This window comes from Oreochromis aureus, linkage group 14, assembly GCF_013358895.1.
Source record: "Oreochromis aureus strain Israel breed Guangdong linkage group 14, ZZ_aureus, whole genome shotgun sequence".
Taxonomy (NCBI): Eukaryota; Metazoa; Chordata; class Actinopteri; order Cichliformes; family Cichlidae; genus Oreochromis; species Oreochromis aureus.
This window is the reverse complement of record NC_052955.1, coordinates 11,972,154-11,989,501: the sequence shown is the minus strand read 5'-3', so window position 1 is coordinate 11,989,501 and position 17,348 is coordinate 11,972,154. Positions and strand designations below refer to the sequence as shown.

At 38.0% G+C, this 17,348-nt stretch overlaps 3 protein-coding genes across 3 annotated transcripts; all 3 read left to right on the top strand.

The window, feature by feature from the left end:
* The first annotated feature begins 459 nt into the window (after positions 1-459).
* Positions 460-1,398, top strand: LOC116335675 (odorant receptor 131-2-like). The gene has a single exon (XM_031759435.2). The coding sequence runs from the start codon at positions 460-462 to the stop codon at positions 1,396-1,398; it is 939 nt and encodes a 312-aa protein (XP_031615295.2).
* A 7,305-nt stretch (positions 1,399-8,703) lies between these two features.
* On the top strand, positions 8,704-9,636 carry LOC116335676 (odorant receptor 131-2-like). Its single transcript, XM_031759436.2, has one exon. The coding sequence runs from the start codon at positions 8,704-8,706 to the stop codon at positions 9,634-9,636; it is 933 nt and encodes a 310-aa protein (XP_031615296.2).
* A 5,669-nt stretch (positions 9,637-15,305) lies between these two features.
* Positions 15,306-16,235, top strand: LOC116335677 (odorant receptor 131-2-like). Its single transcript, XM_031759437.2, has one exon. The coding sequence runs from the start codon at positions 15,306-15,308 to the stop codon at positions 16,233-16,235; it is 930 nt and encodes a 309-aa protein (XP_031615297.2).
* The last annotated feature ends 1,113 nt before the right edge of the window (positions 16,236-17,348 follow it).

The following is a 17,348-nucleotide window of genomic DNA, read 5'->3' as shown; positions in this document are numbered from 1 at the left end:
AATAAGAGTTCCTTCTCACTAAGTGCTGTTTATAGGGGATCCTATGATTCTTTGGCTCTCTTTCTAATATTTATTTCTAATATTTATTAAACAAAACAGTGATAGCACCAAGCAATAAATTTTGTTAAAATTGTTGTTAAAATTTTCTGTGTGTGAATAGTTTCCATAAACTTATAAAAAAAGCCAAACTTTCAGTGTCAGACACCAACATTTTCCATTAATTAGGTTATCGAATGCCCAATCCAATAGCGAATAGCAATGAGAAATAGTATGCTGTGGTGACGACATTGTGGTACTTCATTTCAGAGTCACATGTACAAATAAACCTTCCAAGAGAGGGAAGCATTCACCAGAAAGCACTGTGTGCCAGAACGCTTTGGTAATTGTCTCTGTTTGTTTGTTTTCTAATGACAACTCTCTAAGGTTCTTTTTTTTTATTAATTTACAACATTTAAACTTATGGCTGACAACAGCTCATTCATTGGTGGTGAATCCTCAGTGCGACAAATCAATGACCAAGTCATCATTGTTCAGGTTTTGGTAGGAATTTTCCTTTGCATCAACACTTTGTTGATCATAACCTTTTTTATGAAGGACACATTTTACAGAACTATGCGCTACATCTTATTTGCTGTCACATTACTGTCTGATTGTCTCATTTTAATTCTGACAGATTTGTTGCTGATCTTGAACTATTTTCGTTTATCTATACAATTGTCATTGTGCCTTATTATGTTTGCAGTGTCATCCGTGTGTAACTTTGTCACACCATTTACTTTGACAGCAATGACCCTGGAGCGCTATGTGGCCATTTGTATGCCCCTGCGTCATGGAGAGCTTTGCTCCACACGCAGCGCTCTGCAGTGCATCCTCATCATCCACGGCCTCAGCTCTGTGCCCTGTATTTTGATTATGTCTGTCTTCTTTGCATCTGTATCCTTAAGCTTCTTCAAACAGTACCAGTTTTGCTTTGGGCAGACGTTCATTATACGTAGTTGGCAGGGTCATCTGAGGTCAGCTATAAGTCAGTTTTACTTCTTGATTATGTGCGTTATCGTTGTTTTCTCCTATATTCGAATAATGAAAGTGGCCAAAGCTGCATCAGGAGAGAACAAAAAGTCAACACATAAAGGGCTCAGAACAGTAGCTCTTCATGCTTTCCAGCTGCTCCTCTGTCTCATCCAGCTGTGGTGCCCATTCATTGAAGATGCTGTCCTTGAGATTAATTTCATGCTGTATCTTAATGTACGGTACTTCAATTATATAATGTTTAGTCTTGCTCCTAGATGTCTGAGTCCTCTCATTTATGGCCTCAGAGATGACAAATTTTTCCTTGCATTAAAATATCATGTCCTCTGTCCCTTATACAGGAAAAAATCTGTAGCATTTTCCAACTAACAATTAAACACACGATTCCACTAAAGAATAAGCTACTCACTGAGCATTAATGTAATCATAAAGAAGTAAGTAAACAGTATCGTCTCTCAATTTAGTTTCCCAGTGTGGACCTGAGGATCATGACACACACTAATAGTTCTATGCTGAATACAGTAGCTATTAACATATACCGTGGCTTGCAAAAGTATTCGGCCCCCTTGAACTTTTCCACATTTTGTCACATTACAGCCACAAACATGAATCAATTTTATTGGAATTCCACGTGAAAGACCGATACAAAGTGGTGTACACGTGAGAAGTGGAACGAAAATCATACATGATTCCAAACATTTTTTACAAATAAATAACTGCAAAGTGGGGTGTGCGTAATTATTCAGCCCCGAGTCAATACTTTGTAGAACCACCTTTTGCTGCAATTACAGCTGCCAGTCTTTTAGGGTATGTCTCTACCAGCTTTGCACAGCTAGAATCTGAAATCCTTGCCCATTCTTCTTTGCAAAACAGCTCCAGCTCAATCAGATTACATGGACAGCGTTTGTGAACAGTAGTTTTCAGATCTTGCCACAGATTCACGTGGAATTCCAATAAAATTGATTCATGTTTGTGGCTGTAATGTGACAAAATGTGGAAAAGTTCAAGGGGGCCGAATACTTTTGCAAGCCACTGTAACTGTAGTTCACTGTGGCATTGGATCTTACGTAACATCAAGGCCTCTGGTACCTTTATGCACTATTTGTCATATACAATGTTTTGTATGGTTCAATGAAATGTTATCGTAAAAGTGAACTCATTTAAATGCCATAGCTGAAATGAAACAAACTGCCAGAGCTGATGTTCGTGAAAGACTTACATAATAAATGATCATTGAGAGGTGCATATATAATAAACATTTGCCAACAAAAACAATATTTTAACATGCAGTATGTAACACACGAGGACCCACACCAGATTCAGATTGTGTTTTCGTTTATTGTATTGTACACGGTGCTTTTTTTTGGCACCCACTCAGGTCTCCAGCTGACTCCTCTCTTTTCTCCAGTCCTGGCGTCACTAAAAAGGGAAAATGTTGATTAGCCAACCTCTCCACCTACTCCATCCGCCTCCCTGGCATTGCCCCTTGAGCCAGCTGCACTACCGCTCCTCTGCAGCACAGCCAAAGACAGACAGAGGATGCAGGCTTTACAGTTTTAAAATGTTGCCCAGCATCATTAAATGGTGATTTCAAGATACATATTTCAGCATTTGGAACACATTCAGACTGTTTGCAGCCTGCATTTAAAAAGTCACATTAAACTATATTTCATCCTATTTAGAATCATTTCAGCTTCATCTTTGCTCTTATATTCACATGATCTCCCACAAGATCCTAACTGTGACATCTGTCTGACAACATGATGATTGACTGATCATTTTGTGTTTTAGCTTATAACTAGATAAGGGTTATTAGCTTGACCTTGACCAACATCAAGGCCTCTGTTATATTTATGCGCTGTTTATCATATACAGTGTTTTAAATGGTTCAGTAAAAATGTCAAGTAATTTAATTGCAATTTAAGGACCACCAGTGCACATCGCAAATTAGCTCGTACAGACACATCATTCGCTCTGCTTCATAAGGACGGCATCTTAGCTAACAACCTCACCTACTGGGTTCAAGTTGTAATTGGCTAAAAATCACTTAGCCTACCAGTGAGAGCAACATTGCTAGCCAGTCAATCTTGTGAAATATGCCCTCAAAGCAAGATTAAAAAATATAATTCTCAGTCTTTATGACAATTTGGATGGAAGCCTGGGTTTTTTTTTTGCAACAGAAAGATCGTGTATGCCCCCTTTGCCTTCAGAGTGTTGTGTGGCAGACCTTCAGTGCTAAGTATGATCCCCAGATAACAGAACTGGCAAATACAAAGCAGGCGTAGGATCACATTAGCATGTATATCCCCAGATAAAAAATATTAACATATTAACAAACATGTCATAATGGCCCAGTTTATTTTTTCTTATCATTGTTATGATGAGACCATAAATAGCATTTGCATTTTCTGTTGTATTGTTCTTTTGCTGTTATGGTGTTCTTGTTATGGAATAAAAAAAATGGCTTTTGAAACTTGCTGATCTGCACTTTGCCAACATCTGTCAACAAATATAGTTCTATAAAGTTGTTATATATAGTGTGTAACTGTTGATATGCAGCGTTATTAAATTTATTGTTAATGCAAGGGTTGATATGGCACATTGACTTCTGAGGAAATTTTAGATGGCGATCATCGTCAGAAAGGTTGCTGACCCCTGGTATAACGGAATATCGGTGCTGAGTATGTCCTGAAAGTGTGGTTGACAAGGACTGAGCTAAGATCCTGTAGGACTTCCAGATAAGGACAAACTGATGATAGCAAACCAACTGGACATCGTAGCGGCTGACAAGCAGAGGATGATGACCATAGTGATAGATGTTGCTATCATAGCTACATCAGGGAGGAGAAACACAAGAACTTGAGAAATAACAAGGGCTGAGAGAAGTAATAGCGAAGATGTAGAGGGCGAAGGCAACAATGGTCCCCTTGATAATCAGAGCACTCAGGGTCCTGAAACTGGGCGAGTTGCTCCAGGAGATCCCAGGAATAACATCCAAGATCTCTGATTCAATATCTTGGATGTTGATTGTGTTGTTATTTTTCAGTATATGATATTTGTGAATTTTGGCAGCAAAAACAAGCAAGGTCTTGTTCCAGAGAGCAGATTTAGTTTTTAGTACAAGTGATGTAACTGGTCTGTGGACTACTCTTGCTGTTGTTGGTCAACCGGCCAGCTGTGAGAAGAGTGAAGAGGTGAAGTGAATGCGTTAAAAACAATGAATCAGTCAATTTGCTGCTGATGCTGACTGGTGTAATCAGATTTAAACTGCCCAATTAGATTATATCTGTAAAGAAGATGAATAAATGTTGCCTGATAACTTATGGTAAATGGGTGGGAATAAATAAGTGTGCACTTCTTCCCATTTCTTTTCGATATGTAACTGAATCAGAACAGGTGAATATTGAAATGTATTTTTCTTTCCTTTTCTTTCCTTTGCTAAATGTTTATTGTGCTGAAAAAAAAAAAAAAAACAAACAAAAATCACCAGTCAGTATCACCTAAACTATTAAATTGTTAAATTACTACAAACATGTTTAAAGTCAAAGTCAAAGTCAGCTTTATTGTGAAAAACCATATGTACAGGTCACACACAGGAATTTGAAATTGCAATGCTCCCATGGCCCTCAGTGTACACTAAAACAATATAAAGATAAAAAGATAAAGATAAAATAAAAATCTTATGTCGATCATTGTTTTGATTACAAAGATGATGTCTTATAAAAACTCAAAAATAAATCAACTGCTACTTTTCTTTATCTGTTTTACCATCAAACTTTGTCAAAATCAGCAAGGAATAGCATAAATAATTAATGAACCAATTAACCACAGAAGCTGATTAGCCATAAGAGAACAGTGACGATCAGCTAATGAGCATCAATGTTTTGTTTTCAGTCTAAATCCTTATGGAGAAAAACACAGTGTGCAACAGTCCCCTGACATCTCCGTGTTACCTGCTACTCTTTAAGTGCAAAGATCAGAAAGTACAGCAAACTAAAATGATTGCATAGGAAACTTCTGGATGCAGAGAAATGTTGCAGTGTCATCATAACAAAATTTAAATGTAAAATGAATGAAAACTTTTTAAAATGCAATTCAACCTTCAAATACATTGTACTTGTATAAGTGAGCATTGTACTATTCTCAATGGAATAAAGATATCTGTTTAAGCCAAATGGAAAAATCTTAGTGAAAGAACTGAGAATTTCAGTGTAGAATAGTGCTCCTAGTTGTGCTCCTGCAATTAATTACAAATAATGAGTGATAATGACAGACTGTACATGGGCCCAGCAGGCCAGCGGACCCAAACCCAGGAAATTCTTCCAGTGAGGGAATAGTGCTTATCACTGCACTGTTTTGCTGCCAAAACTGGATGTCAACAAATGACTCTCAGAATTAGCAGATTGTGTCACGGCTGGCGAGGCAGGCCATGTGAAGGTGAAGCGAGGACCCAAGTGCAAGCAGAGGTTGGTATGAGGAGTAAGTTTTTTTAAGGTGGAAATGGCGAGGACAGGGACTAAAAAATAACTAAACTGGGAAAACCTAAATGCATGAAAGTGAAACCAAAACTCACGAAGTAACATGAAAATCAACACAGGCAGGACCACGGAGGAAACACAGGGAGACTCGGGGTAGACATCACAGACGAACCAGCAACAGACAGGAGAACACACAGGGCTTAAATACTCACAGGAGTAATCATAGGATGGGAGACAGGAGGGGAACACACCTGGGAGAAATCAGGGCTGACAAGACACAGACGTAAAGCTGAGAACACTCACATGACACAGAAACCTTCAGAATAAAAACAGAAGTACAACAGGTATGCACAGACAAGCCGCATAGACACCAGTAGTACACTCTCACGTCCTCATGTGACGGATTGTTTTCATCTTCATCTAAACTAAGTACTGGTTGACTATTTTCATCCTCTCTCTCGGATTGCTCTGGTTCAAACTGGAAAGGTTGCACAGAAGCCATTTCCAGTGCGCTGCTAACTGTGAACTCGATGCGGTGCAACCATGTGACGTCACTACCCAGAGTGCATTGAGAAGTAAATAACAATGGCGGCCTACTGGTAAATCGGTTTTATATAAAATGTGCTTAAAAGGAAAACATTTGGCGTATTTTAATACCACATATATGTTATTGAAAGCACAGTGCATATTTTAGCGCAAACATGTGTTAATAGCCGGGTTCCTTTAATAGCTTACTTACAACTGGGCTTGTCAGGCACTCTTTTTGGCTGCAGTGGTTATTATTATATTTACATGCTTCCATCTTCCGTTTCTGGTCGGTGACAACATGTACTTTTCAACTCTCCTTTTTCTTCCTCCCTCCTCGCTCACAGAAATAAAGGGAGTCCATTCTCCCTGCAGCACGGACTACACTGCCCATGAGGCTACATTCTTTAGGGCTATGCCTGTAACACTCTGCCTATTGCCCTCATATTAAATCTTTTTGAGTAATAATTTAAAAAAAATATTTCTTCACGTCGTTATGTGGCCGCAAGTAGGGATGACATGGGCCGCCAGATTGAGAACCAGGCATTAGAACCTCTTAATGCGTGTTTTGTTTGGGTTTCCACTGGCGTGGATTTACCAAAAATAGAAAGGGCATAGGCTAACATATGAAACAGGAAAAGACCACTGTGTATTTCATGTATGTTTCATCGTTGTATTTTTACTCAGTTGTATATAGCATTTGTATTCTATTTTTATCTTATTGTATATTTTATTCTATTTTATTCTACTGTATATAGTATTTTATTTTATTCTATTCTGTACAGTTGTGTACTGTATTTATTCTTATTTTATTTTATTCTAATTTTTGCTTCATAACTTTTGCACTGTCCACTTCCTGCTGTGACAAAACAAATTTCCCACGTGTGGGACTAATAAAGGTTATCTTATCTTATCTTATCTTATCTATTTCAACAAAGTAACTGTATTCTGAATATCACCTTTTTAAATGGTAACTCTAGCGGAATATAGTTACTCATATTTTGTATTTTACATGTACCGGCATTACGTATTTATTCTGTTACTCCCCAATACTGATCATAGCAGGCTACCAGAACCGATTCTCAATCCTAACTTTCACTAATGCTGTGATGAGTTCTGAAACGGACTGAAACTCTTTAAATAAACCATTTATCTCCACATGAGCAATTAGCTGTTGTATAACTAATCTTTCAAGAGTTTTTGAGATAAAAGGAAAGTTATATTTAGCTAAGACAGCTGGATCAAGTGATTGTTTGTTAAGTAGTGGTTTAATTGCTGCCAGTTTGAATGCCTGTGGTATGTAGAAATAAGTAGAATTAAGTTGATCAAGGTTCATTGAAGGTTGAAGCATTATTTAATGATCCTTGTTGTAGTGGGGTCTAATAGACATGATGGTTTGGAGGAAGTAATTAATAAAGTTAACTTAAAAAGGTCAGTCTGTATGTTTTAGGTTTTCTTCAGCATTGTATGTTTCATAATCTTTGTTTCATCATTCTCTATTGGTATCAGTTTTGTGTTATGAGTGTTTGACCTAAGGGTTTTCTTAGAGTCTTTTGTTTTCAGGTTTCATATTTTCTTGTAGCAGCATTTCTTACTTTCAGTTTGTGAATCCCTACCTCACTTGTGTTTCCGTGTCTGGCTCGGTCTTGTCTCCATGTCTATTAACCTTTCTGTCTTCCAGGTTCTTGCCTATGTTTAGTTCTGTCAAGTCTAAATGTCTTAGTCCCAGCCTCAGTGTTTGTTACTTCTTGTTTTATTTTCATACTCCCCTGTTTTGTGTGTGTTATGTTTAGTTTTGCTTCCCCATGTCTCATTAGTTAGATTTTGTTCACCTGTGTCTTGTGTTCCACGCTGAGTTTTCTCTTTTTAAGGTGCCTTTTTTATACTTTTGTGACTGATAGGTTAGTGTTAAGTAAATCAGAGAATTAACTATTCATTGAGAAAATTATTTGGACTAAATCTAATTAAAAGCCGCTCCAGTCAAGTGCTGAACAATTTAAGAAGTAAATTATTTTTGACTAAATCTATTCGAAGAATGGATTCACACAGTACACACAAAAGAAATGCTTTGCACATTCAGGTAGCATTGTTCTCTTCAATTTTATGTGTGAGGTGTTGTGTTGCCAAACAATAATAATAATTTGTGTTGACAGAGAATAGTTGATGGTCAAACCTGGAGACCTGATATGTGCAGTAGTTTTATATTTTAGTACTTGAATCGAACTGTTGTACAAAATGACTCCCAGATGCTTTTCCTTTGGTGACATCTTCCTGTCGTGACATTCCCTTTTGTGTTACAGTTTCACCTATAAAAATCAGCTTGTGACAGCACACACCTCAGATGTGTTTTACTTACCGCAGGGATGGTTTGGTAAAATGACTCTCTTATGTCTTGTGACTTGTTGTTATCTTTAGGTATTATAGATATATGTCATTATATTATCAACAAGCACAGTGAATATTTAACTCAATAGATATTCCATTTATAAAAGCTGTGAGGCTGTTTAGGTTGACATCATTTAAACTTTGGTTTAGATAGTGTGTGTGGGGAATTTGGTTTTAGAATCTATAACCATATATATAATATTATATGACAAGTTCTTAGAATTTTGGGCCTCTCCACATTTGAAGATATAAAACAACAGAATATTTGCCTAAAAGTGAGAAATACATGGCATCAAATAACTCAGTGATTGGTGTTCAGTTGGCAATAAACAACATCAATAATCGGGTCATCATAGTCCAGGTATTTATCTCGATGTTTCTTTGCATCAACTGTTTGCTAATCACAACATTTTTTACGAAGGATATATTTTACACAACTATGCGTTACATCTTATTTGCTATTGCACTGTCGTCTGATTCACTTTTTTTGCTAATAACTAATGTGTTGCTCATTTTGAATTATTTTAGTTTCACCATACAAGTGTGGTTGTGTGTTATTATATATATTGTTTTGGCTGTGTACACATTTGTCACACCAGTTACTCTGACAGCAATGACCCTGGAGCGTTACGTGGCCATTTGCATTCCCCTCCGTCATGCAGAACTGTGCCGAACACAGAGAGCTCTGCACTTCATCCTGATCATTCATGGTCTGAGCTCTGTTCCCTGCATTGTTATTCTGTCTATTTTCTTTGCATCAGCCATCCCCAGCTTCTATACCCAGAGCAGAATTTGTGCTGTTGAAATGTTCATTTTTCAAAGATGGCAGGATCATCTTAGGTCAGCTATAAGTCAGCTTTATTTCTTGATTATGTCCATCACTATTGTTTTCTCATATGTGCAAATAATGAAAGTGGCCAAAGCTGCATCAGGAGAGAATAAGAAGTCAACATGGAAGGGGCTCAGTACAGTGGTTCTTCATGGTTTCCAGCTGCTGCTGTGTCTTATCCAGCTCTGGTGTCCATTTATAGAGGCTGCTGTCCTGCAGATTGATTTTATGTTATTTATCAATGTGAGGTACTTCAATTACATAACCTTTATTCTTGCTCCAAGATGTTTGAGTCCTCTAATTTACGGCCTCAGGGATGAGATGTTTGTTAATGCACTGAAATACTATGCTCTCTGTGGCTTATATAAGAAACATTCAACAGCTTTTTGATTTATTATGTTCTAATGTATTCCAATAGAAATACTCATAGATTTCCAGTGGTTGAAAGTGGCACTGATAAAGCTGGCTATTCCATTCACTCTGCTGGTCTTATACTTAAGCTGATGTATAGTATCTGACCCTTTTTATCCTTAAATTGTTTTTAGTTTGGCAACAGTGTAGATTAGGAGCAGTTAAGTTGTTGTAAAAAAATTATTTTAATTATTTACTTATTGTAAAACTTATTGTACTCATAATTGTAACCACTTCGAACAAAAGACATTTAATTGCTACATGTATTTAATTGTTACAGTAAAAAATGTACTGAAAATAAATCATTGCCATACATGTCCACTGTCCATTGTTTTATTTAACTCCGTGTAGCCTCAGTCTAATGCACTTAAAGTGGCTTTACATTTCTGACTAACAGGCAATACTGAAATGTTACTTATATTAGATGTCTTCAAATTCTCTTCTTGTGATTGACACTGTCAGCTTCTGTGAGGAGGTCAGTCATTACTGTGGCAGGTTCAACTAAGAACCAGCATTTAGCTTTCACCCAGTTCCACCAGTCCTGTTTATTAAAAAAGAATCAATTCATTTCTTTAGTGTTGATTATTGTATCTCATTTTTCACATGCCTTTCTCTGTCCTCTTTAGCCTATCTACAACTGGCCCAAAGGGAAGCAGTTAGGCATTATTCTTACTTCCTATCACTAGGGTTCCATCAAAGTCAGAATAGATTTTAACATTTTATTAATGACATGTGAAGCTTTACATGGGCAGGCTCTTGTGTACATAGTAGACCTGCTCAGATCCGCAGCAGGCCTGTGCAGTCATAAGCTCAGGATCTGTTAATTGTTAAATTATTTTAAATCTGCAGGTGACCACACTTTTCAGGTTTTAGCTCAAACCTTGAAAAAAAAGCACTTGTTCCTTTAGCCCAGAGGTTCCCAAAGTGTGGGGCCCGCCCCCTAGGGGGGGCGCAGAGCCATTATAGGGGGGGCGCGGTATGAAAAGAAAAAGGGAAAAAAAAGAAAGCTTGGACAGTGCTAGCATAATGGACAGATTTTTGGGCTCCCACACAAACGCAAAGCAGGAGATGAAGCATCGCCAAATATGTTTTCAAACCAACTTCCTTCCAAGCCAAAGACTAGAAAATATGGTGAAGCATATCTTCCCTTTGGCTTCACTTGCACAAGTGCCAAGGTAGGTCTCCCCTGCAAATAGTTTTCCCTGCGTCGGGAGCACGCGCTGGGCTCTTCAAATCACGGCCAAACAGTATCCAACAATGTTGATTTTTAGTTGACAAACACTTCTTGTAATAACTACTCCTGAAATTTTGGACATGTTAACTCATTATACAGTAAAGTTACAGTGGGATACAAATAATATCAGACTGATCCTGCCACGATTTGTTCCCCCGGTTCAAATCACGGACAAACAGTATCCCACAGCTGTTTTTGTTTTTGAACCCATTTTGCACAGAGAGGCATTTTTTGAAAAATGTATTGATAGCAATGTTGAAAATTATTACACAGGAGAAAAACAACTACACGTAAAATAATTACACCGTGACACCTCTGCCTTTCTAAATGCAGGGACAGTAACTGTGTGTGTATATGTAAGCGTGTAAAAACTGCAGATAGATTAACAGTAACAGTATTTTGTCTCTATCTGCCATTCTGCAATTCATCTCATATAAACAATAACGTGGCGCACAGCGTGACGTGAAAAGAGCCACATACCTTTGTCGTTGCGTGACGAACTCTGTAATCCTCATCCACACATAAACTTAAAAAAGGAGTTTTAAATAATCTCCGTTTTCGGTGAATCGCAACGCCGTTTACGTGTTGACGAAAGGCCCAAACGCATAGAAACAGCTGCGTTTTCAAAAATACCCGTGTAGGTGTGGATGTAGCGTAAAAGAGTTAGTAGTGTATTTTATTACTACCTGTAATTGACCCTGTGCACGAGAAAATGCTAACTTCCTGGTTTGAGACCGGATGTGGGGTTGTACATTTCCGGTAGCTTTACTTTGCAGTAAATCGCTACTGCGAAAATATACTCTAAAATCATGTCCAAAACTCGAAAATGGAAAGATCGCATTAAGTTACAAAGAGCAGAAGGTGGGAACACTCACCACTGTTGTGTCACAAAAAATCTAATGATCGATTTTGACGTTTAAAGAGTTTCAATCGATCGGTTGTTTACATCACTCAACACAAGCAGAACTGCATTACTGCAGCAGAAGACACATCGTCCACATTCAGAAGCACATCTCTGTATAGTGATTGTTCTTATGGTTTAAACAGGCAAATGTTCAGCATTCAAACTACAGGTGAACAATAGTCAAACCAGATGTTTCCCCGTTATGTCGATATCAGCTAGTCAAGTACACACCTACACAGCATAACAAACCGTGAAAAAAGCCACACAAAAAACTGAACGATTGCTGGTAAGGGTTTCTATACATTAGTATGTATGAAGGGTATGTTGTGACTTATCTTCAAAATTACAGTGGTCCCTCGCTATAACGCGGTTCACCTTTCACCTCACTGTTTCGCGGATTTTTTAGTGCAAGTTTTCATGCTTATTTTTATGTCACATTGTGTCCTGCGTCCTGATCGCTGCAGACCAGTGGTCCCCAACCCCCGGGCCTCGGACCGGTACCGGGCCGCGAGAGTTGAGGCTCAGGTGTGAAATGTAGGGTTTTCAGGGTTTTTATCGGTTTTCAGCATTATTTTGTTATCGTTTTTATCGTTAACTTGGTTTTCCTGGGTCTTTTCACGTGTGTTATGAATAAATCTTCTTTTTTTCGGTACCGGCACTAGTTTTATTTTGTTGTATTTATCCGCGACACCTTATTGCCGGTCTGTGAAAATATTGTCGGGCATAAACCGGTCGGTGGCGCAAAAAAGGTTGCATCGCTGCATCAATCGCTAGCAGTGTGACTCTGAAGTGCAGTACTGGATGTCCACGATGTCCACGCATCAAAATATAAAATTGGCTACTTGATTTCACCGATCGCTGGTTATTTTTAGAACATAACACCCGCAATAAACGAGGGACCGCTGAGAAATATAACATTTGAATCCCTTTTCTCTTTTGCTCTGAGGCCCGGGGAAAAATATCGACAAGTCGATGAACATCATTTACAGATATATTGGGTAAATGCCCAAGACATCTATAGAAATGTAAATCGCCGCTTGATTCATTCATTTGCTTAACTTGTTTTGGACCGTAAACAAGGCGCGAATAGGACACCGGAAACAAAGCTCCCCACAGGAGTTTCCGCAGCGGAGGTAGCATATGCTAACGTGCACATAGTCAATTTATTGCCGTTTACTTGTATTTGCTTAATTGTTTACTAAATGTTTGAGGTGTGAAATAAACCGCAATGGAGTTTGTAAACAAAATATGGGTGTGTGTGTTTGGAGGATGCATTTGTGGGGGGCGAACATTTTTCTTGTAAAACAAAAGGGGGCCTGGCAAAAAAAGTTTGGGAACCACTGCTTTAGCCAATCTGGATGGTTGAATCAGTGAAGAAGTCAACATGGAAGGGGCTCAGTACAGTGGTTCTTCATGGTTTCCAGCTGCTGCTGTGTCTTATCCAGCTATGGTATCCAGCGGTCCTCCAGATTGATTTTATGTTATTTATCAATGTGAAGTACTTTAATTACATAACCTTTATTCTTGCTCCAAGATGTTTGAGTCCTCTAATTTATGGCCTCAGGGATGAGATGTTTGTTAATGCACTGAAATACTACGCTCTCTGTGGCTTATAAGAAACATTCAACAGCTTGTTCATTCTGGTTAATATATTCTAATAGACATATTAAGACATTTATAGGGATGCTTGGAGTTGTACTGATAAAACTGGACATTCAGTTCACTTTGCTGGCCTTATATTAAACTGGTGCATAATGACTGACCTTTTTCTTCCTTTGATTGAACAACATTTGTGTGCAAATAAGACATTGTACTTAGGTTTCTAACTTCTTTAAACAAACAAACAAAAAACCCATTTAGTTGTTACAATGAAAAAATGTCCGAAAAATAATTGCTGCTGCTCATATTGAATGTGTGTCAGAATGATTAATAGTGCAGTGTTCATTTCTGTTTGAAATGTTTTATCGAACTTTGTGTAACATCAGTCAAATGCCATGACATTGGCTTTACATTTTCTGGCGAACAGGCAACAATGCACTGATACTTTGGCACCAAATGGACTTGTATTCTGATTTGTTCCACTATATTCCTCATTTTGCGTTGTGGTGAACCATTTGTAGCATATAAGCTCAGCTAGTTTAATAAAATGAAAGTTCATGACCGAAACTTGTTTAACAAGTAAGCCGAATTTACTGTGGCATCTTCTACTCCTCTGCGTGGCCTGTAAACAAAGTGCACGGGAGTTAGCACTTGTGCAATTTTCATCAAACATTTCTATCACAACTAAGGTAAAAGCATTTGGAAACAATGACTTCATAACCTTACAAACTGTTCAAGAATTTCCATCACAGCTAGTGTAAAGGCAATCTATTTTTTCTCAGTACATGCTTTGCAAGTAAAGCATTATTGATATATAATGAAAAAAGGACTCAGTTTTTGTGCACATGATTTGAATAAACAACAAGATGATAAATTTAGTTAGGAGCACCAGTTATTTCAGTGGACACCATACAGAGTGACCTAACTGCTGTTTTTAATTTTCAGTAAGTTGGCCAGTTTGAACCCATATTATCTGCAACCATATTGTTTACTGATTCCGTTTGATACCTTTGACTTTCTTTTTTGAGGTTTTTACAAAATGCAGGTCAGTAAAAAGGAATTGAGTATCCAAAGAAAAAAATGAAAGTCCTTCAGAAAGCCCAGAGAACTGTTGCTTACGACCAAACTAGCAGTACTTCTGATCTTATAAGTCGGGAATCATGAGAAATCTGAATCTTGTGACTGTATTTCATTGAAAAAAAAACTGGCCTGTGTAGCTCCACACAGCTCCAGTCAAGTACTGAACAGCCAGCAGCATTTTTTCAGCATTTTGTTTTTTTTCAAAGAACTGATTCCAGTTATCTGGGACATTTGGGACAGGCACAAGAAATGCTTTACATATTTATAGTGGCAGTGCTGCTTTCTTTTATTAGTTTAGACTATGATAGCTGTGAGGTATTGTGATTTCAAACAATAAATTGTTTCTAAGGAGACAGGTAAGAGTTGATGGACAAATCTAGAGACCAATTACATGCAGTAGTTGTGTATACTTGAATACCCAAATGCATTTCCTTTGGTGACATCTTCCGGTCGTGACATTCCCTTTTGTGTTAGAGTTTCACCTATAAAAATCAGCTTGTGACAGCACACATCTCAGATGTGTTTTACTTACCGCAGGGATGGTTTGGTAAAATGACTCTCTGATGTCTTGTGACTTGTTATCTTTAGGCATTATAGATATATGTCATGTCATATCAACATGCACTGTGAATGTTTAACTCAATAGATATTCCACTTATTTTTACTGTGAGGCTGTTAAATTTGAATTTATTTTAACTTTGGATCAGATACTTTGTGTGAGATTTGATTTTAGAATCTAGAAACCAGACATGCATTCATATATGTAGGTAAATTCTTAAGATCTCTCCATATATGAAGATTTAAAACAATTTGCCTAAAACTAAGGAATATATGGCGTTAAATAACTCAGTAATTAGTGGTCAGTTGGCAATAAACAACATCAATAATCAGGTCATCATAGTCCAGGTATTTATCTCGATGTTTCTTTGCATCAACTGTTTGCTAATCACAACATTTTTTATGAAGGATATTTTTTACACAACTATGCGTTACATCTTATTTGCTATTGCACTGTTGTCTGATTCACTTTTTTTGCTAATAACTAATGTGTTGCTCATTTTGAGTTATTTTAGTTTCACCATACAAGTGTGGTTGTGTGTTATTATATATATTGTTTTGTCTGTGTACACATTTGTCACACCAGTTACTCTGACAGCAATGACCCTGGAGCGTTACGTGGCCATTTGCATTCCCCTCCGTCATGCAGAACTGTGCCGAACACAGAGAGCTCTGCACTTCATCCTGATCATTCATGGTCTGAGCTCTGTTCCCTGCATTGTTATTCTGTCTATTTTCTTTGCATCAGCCATCCCCAGCTTCTATACCCAGAGCAGAATTTGTGCTGTTGAAATGTTCATTTTTCACAGATGGCAGGGACATCTTAGGTCAGCTATAAGTCAGCTGTTTTTCCTGATTATGTCCATCACTATTGTTTTCTCATATGTGCAAATAATGAAAGTGGCCAAAGCTGCATCAGGAGAGAATAAGAAGTCAACATGGAAGGGGCTCAGTACAGTGGTTCTTCATGGTTTCCAGCTGCTGCTGTGTCTTATCCAGCTCTGGTGTCCATTTATAGAGGCTGCTGTCCTGCAGATTGATTTTATGTTATTTATCAATGTGAGGTACTTTAATTACATAACCTTTATTCTTGCTCCAAGATGTTTGAGTCCTCTAATTTATGGCCTCAGGGATGAGATGTTTGTTAATGCACTGAAATACTACGCTCTCTGTGGCTTATATAAGAAACATTCAACAGCTTGATCATTCATTAGGTTCTAATGATCCACAGATTTCCAGGGATGGTCAGAGTTTTACTGATAAAAACAGACATTCTGTTCACTTTGCTGGTCTTATATTAAACTGGTGCATAATATGACCCTTTTCACCTTTCTATTGTTCTTATTTAAAATTATTTCGATAACAGGCAGCTTGCTTTGTGTTATTGTAGAGTCTTTTGTGGTGATTTTGCACTATATAAATACAACTGGACTGAATTGAAAACGCAGTTCAGACAATAACATTTGTTTGTAAACAAAACATGTTGTACTTGTGATTGTAGCTTCTTTAAACAATAAAAAAATATTTAGAATAGAATAGAATCAACCTTTATTATCCCACAAATGAGAAATTTGGGTGTTACACAGATCTTATAGCAAAGGGAATATAAAATATAGAAGGAAGACACAATGCGGTCCTATATACATAAGCAACTGAAGTTCATATATGCACGTAACAATGTGCAGAAATATGTATAAAAATTGTACAGAGATAAAAAAAAATGTTAAACTGTGTTATAGAGTCTGAAAGCTGCTGGTACCATACCTACGGTAGCACTCCTTCCTACACTGTGGGTGTAAAAGTCTACTGCTGAATGAGCTGCTCAGTGCTCATACAGGTTCATGTAGAGGATGGGAGGTGTTGTCCATGATGGATCTTAGCTTAGACAACATCCTCTCCTCCCCAACCTGCTTGATGGACTTCAGCGGACAGTCCAGGACAGAGCTGGCCCTCTTGACCAGTTTGTTAAGTTTCCCCCTGTCCATCTCTGCCATTCCACAAATCCAGCAGACCACAGCGTAAAAAATAGCAGATGCCACAACAGTGTCGTAAAACTTCCTTAGCAGAGTCCTGTTCACCCCAAAAGATCTCAGCCGCCGTAGCAGGTGGAGATGCGTTAGGCCCTTTTTGTAGAGTGCATTTTGTTTGTGGACCAGTCCAGTTTGTTACCGAGGTGAACACCCAGGAATTTGTACTCCTCTACCGTTTCAGTGTCCAAACCCTGGATGTTCACTGGTGTAATAGGGGGTGGCTTCTTGCTGAAGTCAATCACCAGTTCCGTCTTGCTGGCACTGATGCGAAGATGGTTCTGTTCGC